This window comes from Nomascus leucogenys, chromosome 4, assembly GCF_006542625.1.
Source record: "Nomascus leucogenys isolate Asia chromosome 4, Asia_NLE_v1, whole genome shotgun sequence".
In the NCBI taxonomy this organism is placed as follows: domain Eukaryota; kingdom Metazoa; phylum Chordata; class Mammalia; order Primates; family Hylobatidae; genus Nomascus; species Nomascus leucogenys.
The window spans coordinates 71506123-71532832 of NC_044384.1; the positions used below are offsets into that span (position 1 = coordinate 71506123).

The 26710-nt window shown below is 44.6% G+C and overlaps 1 protein-coding gene across 1 annotated transcript in view; it reads right to left on the minus strand.

Moving 5' to 3' along the window:
• Positions 1 to 26710, minus strand: part of AFG3L2 (AFG3 like matrix AAA peptidase subunit 2) — a 48687-nt gene that overhangs the window by 20869 nt on the left and 1108 nt on the right. Inside the window, exons 2-12 of the mRNA XM_030810784.1 lie at positions 22087 to 22186; positions 21333 to 21410; positions 17810 to 17916; positions 17499 to 17651; positions 14361 to 14435; positions 10546 to 10670; positions 9286 to 9559; positions 7297 to 7434; positions 3265 to 3418; positions 1569 to 1676; positions 1348 to 1473 (exon numbers count right to left, since the gene is read on the minus strand). Of these exons, the coding sequence (XP_030666644.1) occupies positions 1348 to 1473; positions 1569 to 1676; positions 3265 to 3418; positions 7297 to 7434; positions 9286 to 9559; positions 10546 to 10670; positions 14361 to 14435; positions 17499 to 17651; positions 17810 to 17916; positions 21333 to 21410; positions 22087 to 22186 (1438 nt within the window). The remainder of the gene's footprint in view (positions 1 to 1347; positions 1474 to 1568; positions 1677 to 3264; positions 3419 to 7296; positions 7435 to 9285; positions 9560 to 10545; positions 10671 to 14360; positions 14436 to 17498; positions 17652 to 17809; positions 17917 to 21332; positions 21411 to 22086; positions 22187 to 26710) is intronic.

Genomic DNA, 26710 nt, shown 5'->3' on the forward strand with positions numbered 1-26710 from the left:
CACTGCAACCTCCGCCTCCCAGGTTCAAGCGAGTCTCCTGCTTCAGCCTCCCGAGTAGCTGGGATTACAGTTCCCCACCATCACACCCAGCTAATTTTTGTATTTTTAGTAGAGACGGGGTTTCACCTCATTGGCCAGGCTGGTCTTGAACTCCTGACGTCAGGTGATCCACCTGCCTCGGCATCCCAAAGTGCTGGGATTACAGGTGTGAGCCACCGCACCTGGCCAAAACCACATTTTTATATAAAATGTACAGAATAAAAAAACCTAGAGAGACAGAAAGTTTGATTGTCTTGAGACAGAATCTCACTCTGTCATCCGGGCTGGAGTGCAGTGGGATGATTTAGGCTCACGGCAACCTCGCCTCCTGGGTTCAAGCCATTCTCCTGCCTCAGCCTCCCGAGTAGCTGGGATTACAGGCATGTACCACCATGCCCGGCTAATTTTTGTATTTTTAGTAGAAACAGGGTTTTGCCATGTTGGCCAGTCTGGTCTCGAACTCCTGACCTCAGGTGATCCACCTGCCTCGGACTCCCAAAGTGCTGGTATTACAGGTATGAGCCACCGCGCCCAGCCCAAAATGTTTTAAAATTATAGTAATGGTTGTACAACCCTGTAAATATACTAGAAACCATTAATTGTATACTTTATACAGGTGATTTTTAGTTAACTTTATTTCAATACAGCTTTTAAAAAAACACTTAGGAATAATTCCTACAATATTTATAGAAAAAAATGACACATTGTCAGGAACTTGTCACAAAATACTCCATAGGAAGCAGAAAGAGAGGAGGATATAGATAAAAGTAAGGTTAGATGTGAATTAGTAATTGTTCCTGAAACTAGGTGATAGGTACAGATGGGTTCATTACACCATTTCCTCAAAATCTGTGTATGTTTGAAATTTTCCATAATAACAAAGTAAAAATAGTCGGGCACAGTGGCTCATGCCTATAATCCCAGCACTTTGGGAGGCTGAGGCAGGAGGATCACTTACAGCCAGGAGTTTCGGGCCAGCCTGTGCAACATAATAAGTAAGACCCTGCCTCCACAAAATCAAAAAATTAGCTGGGCATGGTAGTACATGCCTGTAGTCCCAGCTACAAACGAGGCTGAGGCAGGAAGATCACTCAAGCCCAGAAGGTTGAGGCTACAGTGAGCTATGATTACACCACTCAGTCCATCCTGTGCAATTAAGCGAGACCCTGTCTCAAAAAAAATAAAAATGAGAATATAAACTTAGGAAGCCCACAGTAAAGAAGTGAAAAGGTAAGAAAGTAAACCAGTACCTGGTAACTGTTACTGATTTTAATATACTTCTAAATAGGATCGTTATTTTCCACTCACCTGAAAACCCTGGAGTTAAAGATGCCAGTTTTCTTGCCAATTTATCCTTCTCCAGGGTACTGTCCAGTTTTAGCGGTCGGAGATGAACTTTGAAAATAGAAGCTCTTCCTTTTATGTCTGGTGGTCCTTTAGAAATCATTTTTAAGGAAAAGAAAATCATATTGAAACAGTCACACCTATACTCATGAGCACTGGACCTGCCCCAGCAAACATCATCTCACCAATAAAGATCTGCCTGTCGAAACGCCCCGGCCTAAGCAGCGCAGGGTCCAGGATATCTGGTCGATTGGTGCCAGCCAAAATGACGACATTTGTTGTTGTATTAAAACCTGAAAGATAAAAAAAATGCAAACGCTATTAAATGACAAGAGGCAGAAGGCAACAGTACACCATCAGGAACATATGAGCACTGCAAATTCATAGCTACAGTAAACACATTTTCTATTCATTATCCAGTGTTTTTTTTTTCTTTTTGAGATGGAGTTTCACTCCTGTTGTCCAGGCTAGAGTGCAATGGCGTGATCTCAGCTCACTGCAACCTCTGCCTCCTAGGTTCAAGCAATTCTCCTGCCTCAGCCTCCCAAGTAGCTGGGATTACAGGCATGCCCCACCACACCTGGCTAATTTTTGTATTTTTAGTAGAGACAGGGTTTCTCCATGTTGGTCAGGCTGGTCTCGAACACCTGACCTCAGGTAATCCACCCACCAGGGCCTCCCGAAGTGCTGGGATTATAGGCGTGAACCACCGCCCCTGGCCTATCCAGTGTTTTTTAAGTTACAAACTTGAATTATTTTTCTTACTATTCAGCTTGTCCTTGAAAACAATCATATATTAAAGTTTTATGAGTAAATTTCCTAAAGACAAATGACCAAATATTTAAATTTATTTAACTAGAAATTTTAGAAGACAATGTCAATTTTAAAAATGTCTTAGAATCAGATTAAATTGGCAAAGGATGTGTCTGACACCCTGGGCCACAGGACAACCAACTGCCTATCTGAAGGCAGAGATCAACCTCTACGTCCCACCTCTTCTCCACACTCAAGCAGCTCAGTGTTACTGCCCATTTCTCAATGTAAATGCCATGGTCCCAGGCCCTTCACCCTCAGGACCCTGGCACGGCAGGAGCTCCTGGGTGAATTTCCCTCATATGTGGTGCTCCAATGTGAACGCGACATGGGCTGACCATCGCGGGACGGAGGATCTCCACCTCCTTATTCTGCCCCTATGCCTGGCTTCATCACTGAAGCCAGTTCAGTACTGGCACTGTGCTTCCCCTTTCTGCACAAACAACCAAGCATCCACATTTTTATCTTCCAGCAGGAAGAACACATGGCATCCTGAGAAGTGGCTTTCCTAAATGAAAGAAAAGCTGGCTAGCATGGAATGACTGCTACTCTCTTAGTAAAAAAGTATTCAAAATTTGCTAAATTCACATTTGGTTAGGCTTAGATTTTCCTTATGCTTCAGAGATGGTGATGATTTAGAGAATGAGATGGTAATCCTTTTGTGACTCATTTCACCAATTCTTCTCTTATTCAAACACCAGACCCAAACGGCATGTTAACACCAATATTAAGTTATGCAAGCTGCCAGGAAAAAATATTTTGCTATTATTTGTATTAGTATAAAAGGGCCTTTTAAAAGAGCTGTTTGTTTTAGGGAATGCTTTTTTTTGTTTGTGATACTCAATATTGGAATAAGCACTCTCATTTTGGGGACATGAAAGGCATAAGAAAGTGCAGCTTAAACTCAGGAGGCTGAGGCAGGAGGAACGCTTGAACCCAGGGGTCAGAGGATGCAGTGAGCCGAAATCACACCACTGCACTCCAGCCTGGACGACAGAGTCAGACTCCATCTCAAAAAAAAAAAAAAACAAAAGTGCAGTTAAAGATACAAAAGCCTTGACCACTCACCATCCATCTCCACCAGCAGCTGGTTGAGTGTGTTCTCCTGCTCACTCTGCCCTCCAAAGTTGCCTCTTCCTCTCTTCCTTCCCACCGCATCAATTTCATCGATGAAGAGGATGCAAGGAGCATTCTTCCGCGCAAGGGCAAATAAGTCTCGGACCTTGGCAAAAACAGAAAGAGAGTCACCTGACCAGAGAATATTATGTATTCTCTGAATAAGAAATGAAATATATCAGCCGGGCACAGTGGCTCATGCCTGTAATCCCAGCACTTTGGGAGGCTGAGGCGGGTGGATCACCTGAGGTGAGGAGTTCAAGACAGCCTGACCAACATGGAGAAACCCCGTCTCTACTAAAAATACAAAATTAGGCAGGCATGGTGGTGCATGCCTGTGATCCCAGCTACTCAGGAGGCTGAGGCAGGAGAATCGCTTGAACCTGGGAGGCAGAGGTTGCAGTGAACTGAGATTGAGCCATTGCACTCCAGCCTGGGCAACAAGAGCGAAACTCTGCCTCAAAAAAAAAAAAAAAGAAATGAAATAAATCTTCAGCTTCCTGTCCCATGTGCAGACAATCTTTTCGTGATACACACTGTAAAGTACATTTTTTTAAAGAGTTACAAGTAGCAAAGAAGCAGCAAATGAGGAGTAATCTGGGTAACCGACTTAAGGTGAGCAAATCTTTCTCAGATCCCATAAATTACTGCATATGTAATAAACACTGATAATATCTGCTATTTTTGTAACATCAACAAATTAACATTACACATATACCTACACAAAGACAACACTGCAGAGCTGTAAACTTTACATTCAGTTCAAAGTTCAGACTTCTCTAGAGTTCACATTTCACGCCTAACACAGTTTAATAACACGCTGAGGCTACTAAGGGGTCTATGCAATCACACACACACAGTGAAGCCAAAGACCATCCAAGCCCATCAGCTCATCCCCAAAGAGGGGGAGGGGGTGACAGCCTTCGTCTGCCACCCACCCCACCACAGACCATCCTGATAGCACATACCCTCAGACAAACCTGCAGTCAAGAGGAGGAGGAAGAGCCACTCAGCGCCTCACCGTCAGTCACCTGCCCCTTCAAGGAGCGTCAGAGACAACTCTCCACCCGCCCACTCCCACCCCCCACCCCCACTTCACTGGCCAGAAGTCCAGGTCTTCCTGCCTGGATTTCTGGATGTTCATTCCTACACTGCTCTGAACACATCCCCTAAAATAACTGGTATCCTTCTCCAGCCTCCCCTCTGAACTCCAGATCTGTGACCTACAGACCCACACCTTCAAAGTACATCCATCCTGTCCCGGCATGAACAGGAACTCAGCCATTCCAGCAAGCCTGAAGCAGGAGTCTGCATCTTCCCCTACAGGCTAGCTGCAGCTGGGGTCCATCTCACACCCCACTGCTGCTGCCAAAATAACTGCTGGAAAAACCCCTGCTTGCTGAGGCTCAGGCCTCGTGGCAGGCACTCCACCCCACTGTGCCGTGGGTCTCCCCCGGCCTGACTGCCACTAGGCACGATGTCCTCAGTGATTTCCATCCATGTGGCTCTCGGTCTCTCAGTTCCCTGACCACCCCTTCATTCACCTTTTACTTCATTCTGAGAAGACCAGCACTGCCAAGGTTGCCTTTTAAACCACCATCTTCGGCCGGGCGCGGTGGCTCACGCTTGTAATCCCAGCACTTTGGGAGGCCGAGGCAGGTGGATCACGAGGTCAGGAGATTGAGACCACGGTGAAACCCCGTCTCTACTAAAAATACAAAAAAAATTAGCTGGGCGTGGTGGCAGGCACCTGTAGTCCCAGCTACTCGGAGAGGCTGAGGCAGGAGAATGGCGTGAACCCGGGAGGCGGAGCTTGCAGTGAGCCGAGATTGCGCCACTGCACTCCAGCCTGGGCGACAGAGCGAGACTCCATCTCAAAAAAAAAAAACCACCATCTTCAAGTCATCTACTCTCTGAGCATCCCCTCCTATCATCTGGCCCCACAGACACACTCAGGTATCTCACATCAACTCTTTACCACTTCTTAGCTCTCCAACCCACCAGGCCCACCCTTCCCCACCACCACCCACAGCTCCTCTCCTGTCTTCAATCTCCCCCCATCCACATTGTATCTCATGGCCCATCATCATTAACACCCAACTCCCCCTCATTCCCTATTTTTCTATGACTTATCTGCACAGCAACAGCAAAGTGTGAAATAGATGTGAAGGTGAGGCCGGACAAGGTGGCACACACCTGTAATCCCAGCACTTTAGGAGGCCGAGGGGGGTGCATCACCTGAAGTCAGGAGTTCAATACCAGCCTGGCCAACATAGTGAAACCCCATCTCTACTAAAAACACAAAAATTAGCTGGGCATGGTGGTGGGCGCCTGTAATCCCAGCTACTAAGGAGGCTGAGGCAGAATCACTTGAACCCGGGAGGCAAAGGTTACGCCACTGCGCTCCAGCCTGGGCGACAGAGCAAGACTCCATCTCAAAAAAAATAATAATAAAATAAAATAAAGAACTCTTAAAATTCAACAACCAAAAGAACCCCCCCAAAAAAAACCCAATTAAAAAATGAGCAAAGGATCTGAATCGACAACTCTCCAAGAAAGATATACAAATATACAAATGGCCAATAAGCACATACAAGATGTTCAACATCACTCCTCATCATGGAAATGCAAATGAAAACCACGAGATACTACGCCACACCCACTAAGGTGGCTATCATCAAAAATCAGACAATAACCAGTGTTGGTAAGGGCGGGGAAACATCAGAACCCCTTACACACTGCTGGTGGGGATGGAAAATGGGCAAGTAGTTTGGAAAACAGTCTGGTGGTTCCTTAAAATGTTAAACATAGAGTTACCATTCGAAAACATTATGTTAAGTGAAAGAAATCAGGCATAAAAAAACCACATATTGTATAATTTCATTTACACAGAATGTCTGTACTAGGAACCTCCTTTGGGTAGTTTGCTTAGGACTCCCGATATACGTTTTTTTTTTTGTTTTGAGACGAATCTCACTCTGTCGCCCAGGCTGGATGGTGTGATCTCAGCTCACTGCAACCTCCACCTCCCAGGTTCACGCCATTCTCCTGCCTCAGCCTCCCAAGTAGCTGGGACTACAGGCGCCCGCCATCACGCACGGCTAATTTTGGTTTTGTATTTTTAGTAGAGACGGGGTTTCACCATGTTAGCCAGGATGGTCTCGATCTCCTGACCTTGTGATCCGCCCGCCTCGGCCTCCCAAAGTGCTGAGATTACAAGTGTGAGCCACCACGCCCAGCCAGGATTTCTTCTTGATGTAATGGAAATGTTGTAAAACTGATTGTGGTGATGGTTGCACAAATCTGTGAATTACTAAAAGCTACTGAATTGTATACTTTACAGGGATCAATTGTTTGGTATGTCAATTATATCTCAATAAATGTTGTCACAAAAAAAAAAATTCCACAAATAAAGCAAATGCAAATTTTTTTTTTTTTTTTTTTTTTTTTTTTTTTGAGACAGCGTCTCACTCTGTCGCCCAGGCTGGAATGCAGTGGTGTGATCTTGGTTCACTGCAACTTCTGCCGCCCGCCTGGGTTCAAGAGATTCTCCTGCCTCAGCCTCCGAAATAGCTGGGATTATAGGCATGCGCGACCACGCCTGGCTAATTTTTCTATTTTTAGCAGAGACAGGGTTTCGCCATGTTGGCTAGGCTGGTCTCGCACTCCTGACTTCAAGCGTTCCACCCACTTCATCCTCCCAAAGTGTGGGGATTACAGGCGTGAGCCACCGCGCCCAGCCGTCAATTCTTAAAATTGGTCTAATATAGGTAGCAGACTGCAGTCCTAGCTGGTGCGAGGGAAGGTGGGGTGGAAGTCACAGGCCTTGCTGAAGGCTTAGGCCTGAAGGAGAGCTCAGGCCAGGGACTGGTGAGAGGTCACTCTAGTACTCTAGGGGGAAGGGCCATCTCTAGCAAGTGCCCCCATCTGTGGGGAAGTGGTGGGTGTAAGGAAGCTGTACCATCCGAACAGAATGAGACTCACTCTAGCAGGGCCCACACCAACGAACATCTCCAAAAACTCAGATCCACTAACGGTGATGAAGGGGACATTGGCTTCTCCGGCTGTGGCCTTAGCTAGCAGCGTCTTCCCAGTGCCTGGAGGACCAGTGAGAATGGCACCCTTCAGATATGAAAAAAGAAATGACATTTAATGAGAATTTCAGAAAAGTAAATTGTGTGTCTGCAAATAATTCCAAGATATAACTCTGTCTCTAAATCTTATTGATATATATTAAATATTACTTAAACATCTGGGCTATGGTAGAACAGTTTTATATTAGTAAGAATAAAAAGATTATCAAAAATAATTTTGTTTCAAAAAATTTGTTAAGAATGTGAAATTTAAAATATTTCCTTTTTTTTCCTAGGGCTGATTTTTAGACCTTTAGTCTAACAGTATGTAAAGGGTGACTTAGGCTAGGAATATACTAATAAATCTGCTAAGATTTACTTAAATAATTCAAGAAGACACAAACACCACACTCCTGATTTATGTAATTCTTTTACTCTTTACAAGTAAAATTGGTTTTTGAGCTCAAATAATAAACCCAACTTCTGACTTCTACTTTCATGTACAAATCAGTACATTTTTAGCATGGTTGGACGTGCAGCTTAAAACCTGTGAATTTGTTTTTATTTCCACTGACTACCCACAAACAGTATCCTCTCTTATTTATAAATAGACATACTACCACACTACCATATCCAGATACTGTGAGGAGGTAGATAATATGGTCAAATGACATTTTTTCTAGGCTCTGTAATAAAACCTTAAGGTATTTTTAAAATTTTGCTTATTTTCTTCTTTAAAAGTTTCACAAATGAAGTAGAAATCTAACGACCAATGACGAACTTCACTACAAAGAAAGACGTGTTTGCTCAAACAATACACTTTTTTTTTTTTTTGAGATAGCGTTTCACTCTTGTCCAGGCTGGAGTGCAGTGGCACGATCTCGGCTCACTGCAACCTCCACCTCCCAGGTTGAAGCGATTCTCCTGCCTCAGCCTCTTGAGCAGCTGAGATTACAGGCGCGCACCACCATGCCCAGCTGATTTTTTGTATTTTTAGTAGAGACAGGGATTCACCATGTTGGCCAGGCTGGTCTCGAACTCCTGACCTCAGGTGATCCACCCACCTCGGCCTCCCAAAGTGCTGGGATTACAGGGGTGAGCCACTGCGCCTGGCCCTACACAACTATTATATTAAGTTGTAGAGACAGCTAGGTGTGATGCAAATGGGTACTAAGTAACAGTAAGTTATAAATTAATAAAATATGACTTTTATCCATAGAAGCAAGACATAAAAATCAAGGAAATAATGATTATCTTTCAAAGGATTCCTTTAAAGTAAAATTTATTAATTGACTTTTAAAAGAATTATACCTTTTTATTCATTTACTTAATAGCTGATCCATTTAACAAATATGAAGTTGCTGTTCCACGCCTAGCCCTAGGGGCACCAAGCCCTGTAGGGTACAGCCCACCACTAGCACAGCAGGCAAGAGCGTATTTGCTGGAAAGGGGGAGGTGATGGTGAGTGCCGTGTCCTCTCCACTGGATCCTGTGCAGTGAACCTCAGCACCAGCACAGGTGTCCTGTTCACATACATCCCTCGAAGGGACACTGGGTGACAGCAGAGGGTGACATTGTCAGTGAGCTATAGCGGGCCTACAGTTGCTGAGAGATAGGGCATCTAAATCAGATTAGAGGGAGAAGGAAGACAAATCAAGAAAGTCTTCCAAGAGAAGGTAACACAGATATTTTCAGGAATACATACACTATACAAGACACATTCACACAGAACAACTGACCCAAAACGATCCTTGAGTTGGGCAGAGGCTAGCCTAGTAAGCTCAGAAAGAGGAAGGACAGAAAAACAGCTATCTATAATAAGTAATCAAACTTCATAGAATTATAACTTCAGAGATCAAGAAACACTTCGAAAAGTTAATCTTCTAAAAGTTCATTTTACCTTTGGGATTTTTGCTCCTAGGTCTTGATACTGCTTTGGGTTTTTCAAGAAATTCACAAATTCCATGATCTCTAGCTTGGCCTCCTCACAGCCAGCCACATCTTTGAACTTCACATCAATTTCATCCTTTAAGACCTTGGCAGTGGTTTCTCCGACACTGAAGAGTCCGCCCATCCCTCGGCCTGTCCGGCCGATGCCAGCAGGCCCTCTTCTGATGGTGTAGAGCAAGAAGGCAATGATGAGCACCGTAGGCAGCAGGCTCAGCAGAAAAGAGCTGGGGACACACAGTGCAACACGGGTTAGGATTGGCTGCTCACCTCCAGCTTTCGCATGTGGTGCAAGATATCAATATAAATATATATAGCTACACCGAAGTATACCTTCTGCACTTAATACAAAGGAGGGTAACTTGCAAGTGTTCTTCAAAGGCAACAGAATTCCCAAATAAGCTCCATGGCAACCAACTCTTTGAAATAAATGGAGCATCTGCCCAGACTTTAAGTGGGGTTACTAACATGGTCTTATTAAAGACAACCCCCAAAGAAGAAGTTCTGATAAGAGAAGAATCACCTAAAAATCTTGGAAAACTGTGAAATGTAAACATAAATGATAGTTCAAAGGGAATGGCACTCTTTGATACAAAGGGGTTCTTTATGCTAAAATCCTACCAAAGGTCAATGCATTGAATGTTAATACCCTAAACCACTGCTTAATCAAGATAAGTATAAATGTATAGAAAAGGAATGAATCAAAAATAAAAATAAAAATAAAGATAAAAAGCCAGGCGTGGTGGCTCACAACTGTAATCCCAGCACTTTAGGAGGCTGAGGCAGGTGGATTACCTGAAGTCAGGAGTTCGAGACCAGCCTGGCCAACATGGTGAATCCCTGCCTCTACTAGAAATACAAAAATTAGCTGGGCATGGTGGCAGAAGCCAATAATCCCAGCTACTCGGGGAGGCTGAGGCAAGAGAATCGTGTGAACTGGGGTGGGGGCAAAGGTTGCAGTGAGTCAAGATCACACCACTGCACTCCAGCCTGGGCGACAGAGCAAAACCCCACCTCAAAAAAAAAAAAAAAAAAAAAGAAAATGAACGAGTCATGCAAAAACTAGTGAATTACTAACAGTTTTTTAAAAATCTGGCCAAACTGAGAAAGGCCTGTTTGAAAATATAATGTGTAGCCCTGCACCCAGGGACAGAACACAGTGAACCACAGGCAGCACAATAAACAGTCTCCAAAATATTATCTTTGAGATTACCCATCACTTTCAGCAATGTAGACAACAGGCACCCGATTTTCTCCTTCTATGCCCAATTCCTGCTGTAAAGTTTCCAGATTCCGTTCAAAGGTGTCCACACTGCCAATATTAAACCAAACGTATTGCTATAAAAACAAAACAAAAAATATCCTAAGAATGTAGTGAAACTAAAAGGTTCAATTCACTAAAGGGTTCAACTTTTTAAGAATTTTTCAGAAATACTGAAAATTTATAAATTAAAGAAAAAACAATAATAAAAGACTGGCTTCAATAATGTGGTGATTAAATGTCACTCATTGAGAACACTTGGCAATTCTTGGCAAATAAGCATTTCTTTAGCAGCAATATCTCAGTGGCTCTAAAATTATAAACTCAAAAAACAGAATGAAAAGCCTATTTGAAAACATAATCCTTTTTAAAATAAATATGCATTGTTTCCCTCTTCCTCCATTTCCTAGGTATTTTAGCTCCCTATTCCCAAATTTAAAACTACTGTGAAACAGTGATAAGAGCTAAAGTTTACTAGGCATGTATTAAGTGCCAGGCATTGTTCTGGGCCCTTTAGATGCATTAGTTCATTCAATCCTGAGGACCATCCTAAGAAGCAGGTGCCATCACTGGGGGTGATGATCAAAATCCGAACACCGAATCCCCACTGTGCAACTGGAACAGATGTGCCTTGCTGTGCCAGGCAATCCCTCTTTATTCCCTAGAGCTGCAGAGACCCACAGGGCCCAGCACAGGGACACCTCAGGGGCCAGGTCAAGGCTATTCTACCAACCAGCACATAATTATTTCCTATTGTACTCGTGTCTACTGACTGAATGAGCCCTGACTCCTGTTCCCATTCTACAGATGAGAAAACTTGCTCATGGTCACACATGAAATAAGAGGCTAGGATCTGAACCCAGACAGTCTGGCTCCTGAACCAGTGTCCTAACCACAATGTCACATTGCCTTTACACAACCACGAGGACACTGATTTTAACAGCTCACATTTATGGAGTTTACTAGCTAGAAGACCCCATTTCAAGCACTGTGCATGTATTAGCTCCATTTTATAGTACAAAAAAACTTTGTTTCTCCTTTAACCCGCAATCATCTTTTCTTAAAAAAGTATTTTTAAAATCAAAACAGTAAGTCTATGATATAAAACTCATTAGGCTGGGCACAGTGGCCAGTAATCCCAGCACTTTGGGAAGCCCAGGTGGCAGATCACCCGAGGTGAGGAGTTCGAGACCAGCCTGGCCACCATGGTCTCAAACTGTCTCTACTAAAACTACAAAAATTAGCTAGGCATGGTGGCACCCGCCTATAGGCCCAGCTACTTGGGAGGCATGAACCCAGGAGGCACAGGTTGCAGTGAGCCAAGATTGTGCCACTGCATTCCAGCCTAGGCGACAGAGCGAGACTCCATTTCAAAACAAAAAACAAGGCCGGGTGCAGTGGCTCACGCCTGTAATTCCAACACTTTGGGAGGCCAAGGCGGGTGGATCACAAGGTCAGGAGTTCAAGACGAGCCTGGTCAAGATGATGAAACCCTGTCTCTACTAAAAATACAAAAAAAATTAGCCAGGCATGGTGGCAGGCACCTGTAATCCCAGCTACTTGGGAGGCTGAGGCAGAGAACTTCTTGAACCTGGGAGGCGGAAGTTGCAGTGAGCCAAGATCGCGCCACTGCACTGCAGCCTGGGCGACAAAGTCAGACTCCGTCTCAAAAAACAAACAAAAAAACAAAACCTCATAAGAGAGCAACAAGTCATCGCATATCCTTCCCACCAGGGTTACTGAGTGAGGAACATTACTTTGATATTTCTCTCCAAGTACCTAAAAATAAAAGATGAAGAGTAAGTTTTATATTATACAACAACATAACGGTATTTGGTAAATTATTCACTGACAAAGATACAAAATTCACATGGTTACAAAGTCCCAAAACCTGCTCGGAATAGATTAACCACAGAGAATGGAACATTCCCTAACTCAGCCCCGGCTATCAACTGGGCAATGGGCCAAACATCTGGCTCCCATCACAGAAGCAGTTTGAACCCAGGAGCATGTTAGAAATGCAGATTCCCAGAACACAATCTAGATAAGAACCTCTGCGGGGGTGGGGTCCCAGGACTCAAGTTTTAATAGCTATCTAGATAATTCTTATGCACACTAAAATTTGAAAACCACCACTGACTGACCCTATCTCATTTACGCATTAAGCCCTTCTCTACTGTCATAGAGAAGGTAAGCCATCTACTAGTCAAGAGTAGAACTGATGTAAGGCTAAAGGCTGTGTGTGTGCAGCACTGCACAGTGATTAATACTGCTGCTCCATTCACAGCAGGACACTGAAAATCTGTTTCTGAAAGCTCAAAACAAGAAGTCTTTAGTAAGCAGGTAATATACATTCTCTGTAAAAACTCGGGATATGCACATACATAAAGCAAAGACATCCATAACCCCAACATTCAGACACAAACAACATCAGCATTTCAGGCCTGTCCCTCAAGACTGTATAATACCACCTTTACAATCTTGAAATACAATTTTGAAAAGAAATCAATATAAACCTTAACTGTAATATAAAAGAGAAATACAAAGAAAGCACTTTATATACAATGGTATGAATTTCAACACATAAATGCTTGTGCATGCCAACACTGGAAAACAACTTCCCGCCAATGTCAAAATCGCCCCTAGGGATGGCACTGCCTCCAAGGACAACTGCTCAGACAGGGAACAAGGATTCCCTGTTAACCCAGTGCCTGGCATGGGCCGCTGGGTTATTTCTCATTTTTTGCTACGTATAGACAATGTGTGAAAGGACGTCCTTGCAGAGACATCTCACACACATCCCTACTTTCTCCCTAGGCTTCCCTCCTAAAAGCAGAGGGATGTGTGTGTGTGTGCTTCCCACAGTGCTGGAACACACATTGCCTACCGGCCTCATGAGAAAGTGCCAACTTAATTCCCAGCACTAAAGTCTGAGGATAAACCACAGTTATTAATAGGCATTGCATCATTAGGTAGAGGGAATGGGAAATCAAGACAATTAAAATACCTTCCTAAACACAGGGCAACGCCAGAGCCCTATGACTTTACAGACACTCTGCTATTTGCTGACATGTTATTAAACAGAGAGATATGGTCACCATCACTTCTAGTTGTCCTTAAATGTTGCCCTGTCCAGGCGGGATGGCTAGAAAATGGTTAAACTCAATTATCCTAAGGGAGCCTGGCAAGTCCTGGGAGCCTCAGCTTCACCTCTCTCCCCTCCCCTCCAGAATTCCCTCAGTGCATTCAGCTTGCTCTGAGGTCTCTGGAAGTATACTCCAGACTGGTTGGAGAGGAAATACAAATTATTTTTAAAATAGGAAATCAAATAGAAATTAAAATAATATAATATCACAAAATGGTTGGGAGATGGTAGGGATGCTTTTAAACTAATTTGATAAAAGCTGTCTCAAAACATAGGCAATTGAGATTTTAATTTTTTCCTAATCAAATAACTACTTCTCAGTCTTGAAAAGTCAAAGACTATTCTGGAATACTGAAAACTGGGATTTCACTCACTGTCTTCTAAATGTAGTCAAAATGATTATCAGAAACAAAACAAAACACTGACCCAATCCCTACATCAATAATCCATACACAACATTCCCATTTCCACTGATGTTAGTAAGATCACCCCTGCCACACTGTCCAGTTCTGATATATCCGGTGAGCATAACTCCTAGGGTATGAGGCAGGTTTTCCTTTCAGCTTTAAATCTGAAAATGTTAATTTACAACTAATTCACATCAGTTAATAAAATGATTTACCCCATCAACAGGAGTTTTTCCTGGTGTAAAGGTCACTCGAACAAAACGCTTGTTGACGACTTCCAGTCTGTCTACCTAGAATTTTAAAAATAAATTCACACATAAATTCACAGAAAATACTTGAGATACTCCTTTAAGCTCATTTAAAATGCATATGATGTTTCAGCCATACAAGGAAAGAATAAAAATCAGATAAAGATGCCCCCACATCCCCACCTATAATTCTGCGGAAGCTCCCAGGCACGGCCCCTCCCAAAGGGGGCTATGCTCTCATTTAGGGGCTGCATTGCCCAAACCACATCCTTGCACTTGCATTACACATGAAGGTAACCCTACACAATATGCACATTCCCTTCTGCCTGTTTTTAACTTTAAAAATGGTCTTGTTTTATATATAAGTATCCTTCTACAACTTTCTTTTTCCCTCCAACATTGCATTTGTGAGGTTTACACAAGCTGACACTTCCGTGCTGCAGGGTATGCCATGCTATGACCACACCCAAGTTACTGATCCATCCTCCTGTTAATAGACAGCTAGGCTGTTACACACTTCTCACAAGCAATGCTGTTATGAACATTCCCGTATCTACCTTTGTGGGCACATCTTAAAAAATTTCTCCAGGAAACACACCTGTAGATAGACACACTAAGGCTGTGTTGCAGGGTATATGTACCTTCAACTTTACTAGATATTGCCAAACTGCTCTCCAAAATGGCTCCCCAATTCACGCTGCCATGAGCAAAACATTATTATTGTTCTATGGGACATAGACTATCGCTCTATAGGACATACCCCCATTTGGTAGTATGAGACTTTTTAATTTTTGTCAGTCTATATAAAATAGTTTAAGCTTTTTTTAAAATGGAATCACCTAATTATATAGGATCCTTTTTTTATTTGTTTTTAGACAGGATTTCACTCAGGCTGGAGTGCAGTGGTGCAATCATAGCTCACTGCAGCCTCAACTTCTCTGGGCACAAAATATCCTCCCACCTCAGCTTCCTGAGTAGCTGGGACTAAGAGTGCAAGTCACCACAAGTGGCCAATTTTTTTACATTTCTTTGTAGAGATGGGGTCTCCTTACATTCCCCAGGCTGGTCTCGAACTCCTAGATTCAAGTGATCCTCCCACCTCAGCCTCCCAAAGTGCACAGATTACAGCTGTGAGCCACCATGGCCAGCCTACACAGGATTCTTAGTAACATTGTTAAACACCACATCCCAAGGACTGTAACTGATTTAGGAGCACGAGCACTCTGGGATGTGCTTATTTCTAACTGCTTGCTTTGTCAGCAAGTCTGGAAGGCAAGAATGACAAACAAAAAGCAAAGGAGTCCCAGAGCAATCCCAGAGGGGCTGGAATCGGGGAGCAACTGTTCTTAAAGGCAGTCTCTGTCAGAGAGGAATGACTGGCACTGTTCCACCCCACAGACACCTGCTGGGGAGACAGCAGACTAATGGCAAAGAGCCAGAGGGTCAGGAGAAGCTGCAGCTGTGGAGAAGCCACCTCGAGGACCTGCCATCCCAATCGGAAGGACGGCTGCAGCCCGGTCCACACGTGATGATCACTGCTTCTGAGCAGCATCTGAGTGGGAGTCCCCACTACATCTGAGAATTACATATATAAGATCCTCACTTTCATGAGATAAACATGTTTCAAAAATCCAACTAGATAAAAGGACTCTGGGCAGATGGTGGCATAAGAAGGCACCAGGAACCCGTCTCCCTACGCACATGACAATGGTACAGGCAGGATCTGTCCAATGTAAGCATTTTGGAACTCTGGAGTCCACTGAAGGTTTGCAACTTCCAGGGGAAACATAAACTGAAGTTAATCCCAGTCAACTTCAGCTCTTAGCACAGCAGCAGCTGCTCATTAGAGTAGGTAGCCATTTCTTACATCCTTACCTTCCTGTACAACCTTTAGAACGAATTTAAATTCTTTGCACTACCTCAGTAAGTATTAATGTCGTCTTACTTTATCCATTTCATGGATGAAAACCCAAGTATTAAGAGGTTAAGGGGTTTCCCCAAGGCTACACAGCAGGCCTAATTCTGGTGTCTATCACTATACTGCATCAATTCTTTTTTCTTTTTTGAGACAAAGTCTCACTCTGTTGCCCAGGCTGGAGTGCAGTGGCGCAATCTAGGCTCACTGCAAGCTCCACCTCCCAGGTTCACGCCATTCTCTTGCCTCAGCCTCCGGAGTAGCTGAGACTACAGGCACGTGCCACCACGCCTGGCTAATTTTTTCTATTTTTTAGTAGAGACGGGGGTTTCACCATGTTAGCCAGGATGGTCTCGATCTCCTGACCTCGTGATCCACCCGCCTCGGCCTCCCAAAGTGCTGGGATTACAGGCATGACCCACCGCACCCGGCCACTGCATCAATTCTAAGACACACATTTTTCATATTTTAACATCAGAAATGGAGATCCATCTTACAATTGATGGCATGTCATAATTTCATCAGCATCTTATTAGATTTGTCTTAGCAACTTATAAAACACCATGTGTCTTACAATCAATAGCATCTTAAATATGCTGAAATATGGTCTTACTTATTTCCCACTGGTTGTGGTGAATATAGTCACACATGGGCAAGCCCAGCAGGCAGTAACAAAGGCTGCTCCGCAGACAGAGAAAAGGCAGGGACCACGCGCCCACCTGGCCCTCCCTTAGAGCCCCATCTGCTCTGACGACACACGCTGATTAGCTGCCACGCCCACAGGTGACTAAAGGTAGTAAAGACCTACAGAGGGCCCAAAGAGGCTGGCACACGACAGCACAGAGCAAGGGGAGAGGCTGGCACAGGACAGCACAGAGCAGGGGCAGCTGAGGGCACGTGAGAAAAGGGCGCAAGCAGAGGACTGCCAAAGACCATGGTCAGAAGCAGTGGTTCCAAAACCCAGTTCTGGGAGGTAGTGAAATAAAAGAATTTGGGGGTAAATGTGAGGACACCAGGTCAAAACACGGGTTTTCTGGTTGCAGTACTTCTCAGCATTAGAAAAATCTGAGTGAAAGTAATAATTTTACAATGGACGAGCCAGGTTAACCTGCTGACTGTCACTTCTTTGGTCTAATCTGATGAATTTCACCTTTGAACCACAACAGCCACCAATCCCATAAAATACTTACTACTCCTTTTGAAAGATAGTTATTGACAAAGTCCTTCCAAGTGATTTCTCTCCCAGATCTCTTGAGCAGCAAGTAAAACATGACTCCACCCCAGAACAGAGCAGTCCAGAGGAAGAACATCCTGAAATCCTTGTCGTCCCATGGAATGTCACCCTAGGCAGAGAGGGAGACAGCTTCTGTGAAGAATGAAATTCCACAATACGATCTATGCTCTGTGAGACACAAATCCCTCCAACACTACACTAATGCCTCCCAACCTTCTCTGGGCCACCATCATAACCTCGAAATTCACACAATGTATAGCATCAAACCTTCTGGAACCTGGACCACCAGTGAGAATCATCTTTCTTGCCACCTCGTTTTCCACCGCCACCACTTCCTCCTCCAGAAGAGCGTGTGGTAGCAGCTGGCTTTGATTCTGTTCATAAACAAAGAGCACACATAGAAGCACGGCAAGGTTTTAGCTCTCTCAGCAATGTCTTCATGTGTACCGTTTAATAAAAGACTCGTTGCAGAATACACTGTGGCAACTGATCAGTTACTAAGTGAAGCACTATGAGAAAGAATACAAATACAAAGCTTACCAATCAGGGAGGCTCCCAAGGGCTATACTTCCATCATCTCATGAAATATGCACAATAACCCAATAACTCAAGAAATTGTAGGACTGTTATACCCTTTACAGAGGGAGAAAGTATAGCTTAAGTAACTTGTTGGATAATGGGTGGCAGTGTTAGGGGACAGCGAATAAGTCATAGAGTTGGGATGCAAATTCCTCAGTCCCCACTCAAAGTTTAAAGTGTGTTCTGGCCACGCACGGTGGGTCATGCCTGTAATACCAGAATTTTGGGGGGCCAAAGCAGGAGAATCCCTTGAGCCCAGGAGTTCAAGACCAGACTGGGCAACAAAGCAAGACTCTGCCTCTGGCCGGGCGCGGTGGCTCACGCTTGTAATCCCAGCACTTTGGGAGGCTGAGGTGGGCGGATCACCTGAGGTCGGGAGTTTGAGACCAGCCTGATCAACATGGAGAAACCCTGTCTCTACTAAAAATACAAAAGTACCTGGGTGTGGTGGCACATGCCTGTAATCCCAGCTACTAGGGAGGCTGAGGCAGGAGAATCACTTGAACCTGGGAGGCGGAGGTTGTGGTGAGCCAAGATCACACCATTGCACTCCAGCCTGGGCAACAAGCGTGAAACTCCGTCTCAAAAAAAATAAAAAATAAAAAATAAAATAAAAATTAGCCAGGCATCATAGTGTGCACCTGTGGTCCCAGCTACACAGGAGGCTGAGGCAGGAGGATTGCTTGAGTCCTAGAGCTTGAGCCTGTAGTGAGCTGTGATTGTATCACTGCACTCCAGCCTGGGCAACAGGAAGACCCTATCTCAAAAGCAACAGCAACAACAAAACAAAACAAAAGTAAGTACTCCCTTTCCCACTCCCACAAAGTATACATGGTTAACACTTTCTTCTGCAGGAAAGCCCACGGTTTTGACAAATGGCTAAAAAAACACACCCACAGTTGATATTCAGCTGGCATCTTTGCTTTGTAGGGAAATGTATGTAAGGAAAACTGTAATTCAGTCCTTGTTGTTGTTGTTGTTGTTTTAGACGGAGTCTCACTCCGTCTCCCAGGCTGGAGTACAATGGCGTGATCTCAGCTCACTGCAACCTCTGCCTCCCAGGTTCAAGCGATTCTCATGCCTCAGCCTCCCAAGCAGCTGGGATTACAGGATCACGCCACCATGCCCGGCTAATTTTTGTATTTTTAGTAGAGATGGGGTTTCACCATGTTGGCCAGGCTGGTCTTCAACTCCTGACCTCAGGTGATGCACCCACTTCGGCCTCCCAAAGTGCTGGGATTACAGATGAGCCACTGCACCCAGTCCGAATACACTTCTAATGTCTTCAGTGACCATGAAGCAACCCCTCTAGAGTAGCAGGATGGGAGGCTACAGGCACCCGGCATCCTCAGTGGCTATGTAACATGTGGCTTCATGACACATTCACCCCGCTGTGCTGCATATGAGGCGCTTCTGCACCTCTGTCTCGAGTGGAGTCTGAGACAGGTATGATGTGCACAAGCCTCAGTCCCCCTAATGAGGCCCAGGACCGGGAAACACGCAGTAAGCACACCACTAAAGCTGTGCAACACTCCAAACCATTCAGGGAGAAAGGAATGTCCACACAAAAGCAACCCAAAAGCTTGTATGGGTTATCATTACTCGGCCCCCACACCAAGACTCAAAGACCACCTAGCATGCACTGGGAGCACTGTAGGTGCTGCTCCAATCTAGAGCCCCGGGGCTGTCACCAGCCCACACCAGCGCTTCTCCTTCCTCATGTCCCCTGGCTCTTACTCTTTTGCATTCTTTGGGCATATATTTGTCTCTCCAACTAGATGACAAGTACATTTAAAAACATGGACTCCTTCAGGCCAGGTGCAGTGATCACGCCTGTAATCCTGGCACTTTGGGAGGCTGAGGCGGGTGGATCACATGAGGTCAGGAGTTCAAGACCAGCCTGGCCAACATGGTAAAACCCCATCTCTTAAAAATTAGCTAGGCATGGTGGCGCATGCCTGTAATCCCCAGCTCCTGTGGAGGCTGAGGCAGGAGAATCACTTGAACCTAAGAGGCAGAGGTTGCAGTGAGATCGTGCCACTGCACTGCAGCCTAGGCGACAGAGTGAGACCCCTTCCCCTCCCCCGCCAAAAAAAAAAGAGAACTGAATTACAGTTTTCTTTACATTTTCCTAAAAAGCAAGGATAGGCCAGGCGTGGTGGCTCACACCTGTAATCCCAGCGCTTTGGGAGGCCGAGGCAGGCGGATCACGAGGTCAGGAGATTGAGACCATCCTGGCTAACACAGTGAAACCCCATCTCTACTAAAAATACAAAAAACAAATTAGCTGGGCCTGGTGGCGGGCGCCTGTAGTCCCAGCTACTGGGGAGGCTGAGGCAGGAGAATGGTGTGAACCCGAGAGGCGGAGCTTGCAGTGAGCCGAGATCGCACCACTGCACTCCAGCCTGGGCGGCAGAGCAAGACTTTGTCTCAAAAAAAAAAAAAAAAAGCAAGCAAGTCAGTCAAAATGGGCACAGCAGTCCCACTCAGTCCCCCAGCCACCGAGCTCTAATTAAGTCTCTCCGAATCCCTAGGGTGAGGTAATGCTCTGAGGAGCAATTTTTAAAACACTGCCCTAAACACAATATGTATCAAATAAACTGCATGTATTAGATTTCTAAGATTTTTCTCAATGTTTTAAATTATGTGCCAGATATCTATCAAATATGCTTAGTTTGACCAGACAATACCTCTAAGGTAGCCTTAAATTACTTCAATTTGCAAAATGACAGGAAAATATCAACAGAAAATTAAGGCGAAATGTAACATAAGGTCTGTAGAATTTTATATGTACTTGCAACCTACAGCTTCACAACTGACTTGCTATAACTTTCTTTTTTTTTTTTTTTTTTTGAGACAGGGTCTCTCTGTTGCCCAGGCTGGAGTGCAATGGCACAATCACAGCTCACTGCCGGGCTCAGGTGATTCTCCCACCTCAGTCTCCCAGGTAGCTGGGACTACAGGTATGCACCACCATGTCTAACTAATTTTTTGTATTTTTAGTAGGGACGGAGTTTCACCACATTGCCCAGGCTGGTCTCAACCTCCTGGGCTCAAGTGATCCACCTGCCTAGGCCTCCCAAAGGGCTGGGATTACAGGCGTGAGACACTATGACCAGCCTAATAACCCTTTTCTTTGTTCAGTGGAAACTATCACCATCATACATGAGGGGAAAACACAAAATTCAAATATAATATTGTCAAAAGGTACCTTTTTTCTCTCCCATAACTTCTTTAGGTTCACTAGCTTTTTTGCCATTTTTTCCATTAGGAAAGTATTTTTCAAATCCTGTTAGAAAAGGAAAAAAATAGTTATCTTCAAACTAAAATTCATCAGGTTTTGTGTTCATTTCGTTTTCAAAGCAGCTGATGCATCATTGAAAAGCACAAGCTGGCCAGGTGCGATGGCTCATGCCTGTAATCCCAGCACTTTGGGAGGCCAAGGTGGGCAGACCACCTGAGGTCAGGAGTTCGACCAGCCTGCCCAACATGGCGAAACTCCGTCTCTACTAAAAATACAAAAAATTAGCTGGGTGTGGTGGTAGGTGCCTGTAATCCCAGCTACTCGGGAGGCTGAGGCAGGAGAATCGCTTGAACCTGGAAGGCGGAGGTTGCAGTGAGCCAAGATCGCACCAGTGCACTCCAACCTGGGCGACAAGAGCAAAACTCAGTCTCCAAAAAAAAAAAAAAAAAAAAAAAGCACAAGCTAAAAGCATAAGCATAACATTTCTTGTGTATAAGTACATCAAAGTCTAAATAATAGAGTTCACAACCCAGAAGTGTTAAAGGAAAAAGCCTCCTTTTTGCATATCAATTTCATTACCTACAAATGTATTACATTTGAAGATGACATATCTTCATCGCTGTAATCAGACATAAGTTGGAGGCAGGGGAATGGGTTACAGAATGAGACAAAAGACCCAACCTAAGAATGCAGAACACTACAGCCACACCTAAGCATTTACCTTTTGGGGGTCGAGAACAGAATCTTTGATAAGCAGCAATTACATCTGTCAAAAGAGAATTTCTGCTGGCCCTTGCTTCAGTTGTAACAAATCGGTAAAGCTGCAACATGACATAAAAATAAAACCATGGTTATATCAAGATAAAAAACTTAAAAGAGCTTCATTTCCTGGTCATAAAGTAGATGAAAGGTCTCTCTCTTCCACAGGTGGTTATGAAGTAACACAGAATGACTCCCTTAGTGAGGACTAGGGTTACCTAGCACTAGGCCACTGATCCCAGCAAAAGAACCAGGAGACACATTATTATCCAGAAAACAAGAATATTTCAAAATCAGACATAATGTTGAATTGCAGTCCAATTATAGTTATGTGACAACACATTCACTTTGATGATGTTTGTTTAATTTGTAGCATTCAAAAGACAAACCCTGGCCAGGCGCAGTGGCTCACACCTGTAATCCCAGTACATTGGGAGGCCGAGGTGGGTGCATCACAAGGTCAGGAGTTCAAGACCAGCCTGGCCAAGATAGTGAAACCCCGTCTCTACTAAAAATACAAAAATTAGCCGGGCGCAGTGGCAGGTGCCTGTAATCCTAGCTACTCGGGAGGCTGAGGCAGGAGCATTGCTTGAACCCAGGCGGCAGAGGTTGCAGTGAGACGAGATCGTGCCACTGCACTCCAGCCTGGGCGATGGAGTGAGACTCCGTGTCAAAAAAATAAAAAGTTATAAAAATTACAAAACCAAATAAAACCACCTCATATCCACTATAATCAAAAAGACAAGACAAGTGTGGGTGAGGATGTGAGAAACTGGAGCCCTGTACACTGTGCTGGTGAGAATGTAAAATGGTGTAGCCGCTTTGGAAAACAGTTTGACAGATCTCCAAAATGGTACCATATGACCCAGCAACGCCACCCCTACCCAAGAAAGCTGAAAACACATGTCCACAAAAAATATGCACACAAATGTTCACAGAAGCCTTATTCATAACAGTCAAAAAGTAGGAACAAGCCAAACGTTCACCACCTGATGAACAGATAAATAAAATGTGGTATACCCATACAAGAGAATACCAGTCACTCAAACAAAGGAATGAAGTACTGACACGTGGATGAACCCTGAAAACATCATACTAAGTGAAAGAAGGCAGACACAAAAGGTCACATATTATGATTCCATTTATATGAAATGTCTAGAATAGGCAAATCCCTAGAGAGATACATTAGTAGTTGCCTAGAGTCAGGGGAATGATGACAGAGAAATGTGAAATGATTACTAATGGTCACAGGGCTTCTTTTTGGAGTGCTGAAAATGTTCTGGAATTGGAGACAGTGATGATGGTTGCATAACTTTATGAATATGTTAAAAACCAATGAACTGTACATTTAAGATGAAGAATGGTTTGTAAATTAAAATGTCAATAAAAAAACAGAATGAGATGATTTAACTTCAAATAAACACACAATTCTACACAGCAAAACAGGACAAGAACACCAACATTGTTTTTGTCTGAGTGCAATACTGGCCTGGGAGACTTTGGAGCTTATGTTGTGTTACACCCTGCCCAACCACCGGAACACTTGGCCTATGAAATAACCACTGATAACAGATAAGAATGCAACTTAAGAGTTTTTTTCCAATGCCAAATCCATTAAGGGTGTAGATTAAAATGAAATGTTATTCAAGCTAGACAAGTCAACAACTCCAGGCCAGGTGCTGTCAAGCAGTGGGGTGTCCAAAGGGGAATCAGAACCAGTTCCCACCCCTAAGAAGCACAGAAACATAGGGAAGAAAATCATGGGACAAATCAGTTACACTATGGCATAACAATGTAACCAAACAAAAGCTCTGAGTACAGGGAACAGGAGTGGTGCAGAGGTAATATGAAGGGGTCTTTATATCGCCATGTCTTAGTCTTAGTCCGTTCTGTTCCGCTGTAACAGAGTGCCTGAAGCTGGGTAATTTACAAAGAAAGGTTTATTTAGCTCACAGTTCTGCAAGAGGGGAAGTATGAGAAACAGGGTGCTGGGCTTATGGTGATGGTCACATGCTAGGTCAAATTATGGCAGGAGAAGGTGCTACATCAAAACATGGTGGGAGAAGGTCAATGGCAAAGCAGCCACATGCCATGAGGCAGGAACTTCTAGGTTATAAAAACCTAAGGTCTCTGAAACTAAGCCAGTCCCACCACAGCTCACAGAACTCACTCACTACCTCTAGAATGGCACCAAGACACTCATGAGGGCTCCACCCCCATGGCCCGAACACCTCCCACTGGGCCCCACCTCCCAATACCACCATGATGGGGAACAAATTTCAACGTGAGTTTTGGTGAGGCCAAACTCAAACCATATTACCATATAAAGCAAGTCTTTATATCACCATTAAGTTTACTACAGAACTGGGCACTGTATGCCCTCCATAAATATTGACTGAAAAGCCCTTTTTAGGCTCTATTTTCAAATTGTGTTGACATGGAATATCCCTAGCAATAATCCGTGACTGAATTTAACACTGAGGTTGTGTTCTATGAAGAAATCATCAATGAAACTTCTTCTCCTCTGCATGTCTAATCCAAGATCTGCGTGTCTATCATTCAAAGAATAATGTAAGAGATACTAATTCACAAAATTTAAGTTGAGAGCACTGCATTTTGGAGAATTAGCCTTTATGTTTGACAACACAAGCACTTTTCAGTTGCTTTATCATCAGTCTTATTCCTCTGGGCATAACACCTGAGAATTCATCTCTCAACACATCAGAATCTCTTCCCCAGGAACCTCACCGTGAAAGCAGTACTTCTGTCTCTGATCTTTAACGGTAGCAGGAACATAAAGGAAAACCTGTCCTATCAGACTCCCTCACAGCACAGTAATGCCCAGGTGTCACCAGGCAAATCTTCAGAGAGTACCAAAGAATATGCATCAGGACAGCGAACTCCCCCCCCCACCCCCCCACCCCCCACAAATCAATCAGCTACAGCTGTCAGCACAGAGGACTTCCTTATATATCAGCATCTGAGTGATATTCACAGGGACAATAGTGTCACTCAAAAGGAAGGCCTTTGGCTAACACTTCTGACATTAAATTGCAAGCTCACAACGCAGATCCCTACCTGGAACTGTATGTCTGAGTCCAATATTCATGAGCAGCAAAAAAAAAGGGGTCAGGCTGGGCAGGGTGGCTCACGTCTGTAATCCTAGCACTTTGGGAGGCCAGATGGATTGCTTGAGGCCAGGAGTTTGAGAACAGCCTGGCCAACATGATGAAACACCATCTCTACTAAAAATACAAAATTTAGCCAGGCGTAGTGGCGGGCGCCTGTAATCCCAGCTACTCGGGAGGCTGAGGCAGGAGAATCGCTTGAACCCTGGAGGCGGAGGTTGCAGTGACCCCAGATCACACCACTGCACTACAGTCTGGGCGACAGAGCGAGACCCTACCTCAAAAAAAAAAAAAAAAAAAAAGAAGAAAAGAAAAGGGATCAGAGCTTGGTGAAACAGAGAAATGGATACAGGAAACCGAAAAAGGATCTACCACAGGGCAGCGTGGCGTGACCATTGCGAAGAAATTGATCTAAGACTGGCAAGGGAGCCTCAAAGAGTAAAATTCATGAATGCAGGCACTATTATTCCCCCTCCCCACCCCCGCCCTTTTTTTTTTAAGAGACAGGGTCTGTCACCCACGCTGGAGTATAGCAGTGCAATCACAACTCACTGGAGCCTCAACCTCCCGTGCCAAGCGACCTGCCTTGTTCCCCCAAGTTGCTGGGACTATAGTAATGAGCCACTGAGCCCAGATAAGGAGAAAAAAAAAAATTTTGTAGAGGCCAGGAGCTGTGGCTCAGGCCTAAAATCCCAACACTTTGAGAGGAGGAGGTGGGAGGATCGCCTGGGTCCTGGAGTTTGAAGCCAGCCTGGGCAACTGAGCAAGTTGGTGAACTCTATCTTTCCAGAATTTTTTTTTTTTTTTTTTTTTTGAGACGGAGTCTCGCTCTGTCGCCCAGGCTGGAGTGCAGTGGCCCGCTCTCGGCACACTGCCAGCTCCACCACCCAGGTTCACGCCATTCCCCTGCCTCAGCCTCCCAAGCAGCTGGGATTACAGGCGCCCGCCACCACGCCCGGCTAATTTTTTGTATTTTTAGTACAGACGGGGTTTCACCGTGTTAGCCAGGATGATCTCGATTTCCTGACCTCGTGATCCGCCCGCCTGCTGGGATTACAGGCGTGAGCCACCGCGCCTGGCCTCTCCAGAAATTTTTAAAAAATCAACCACGCTGCTGTAATCCCAGATACTCCGGAGGCTGAGGCGGGAGGATCGCTTGAGTTTGGGGCTGTAGTGAGCTATGTTTGCGCCGCTGCACTCCGGCCTGGGCGAAGAAGCAAAATCCCATCTCTGAAAAAAAAAAAAAAAAAATTAAAAAAAAATGTAGATTGGAGGGTCTGCTACCCTACCCAAGCTGGTATCCAACTCCTGGACTCAAGCGATTCTCCCGCCTCGGCCTCCCTAAGTGCTGGGATCGCAGGCGTGAGCCCCGGCACTGGCCTATCTCCCCTTACAGTGAAGACGTTGAGCTGACTACAAGGGCGCTGGGATAGCAGGAGGCCAAGCCAGGTTCCCGTG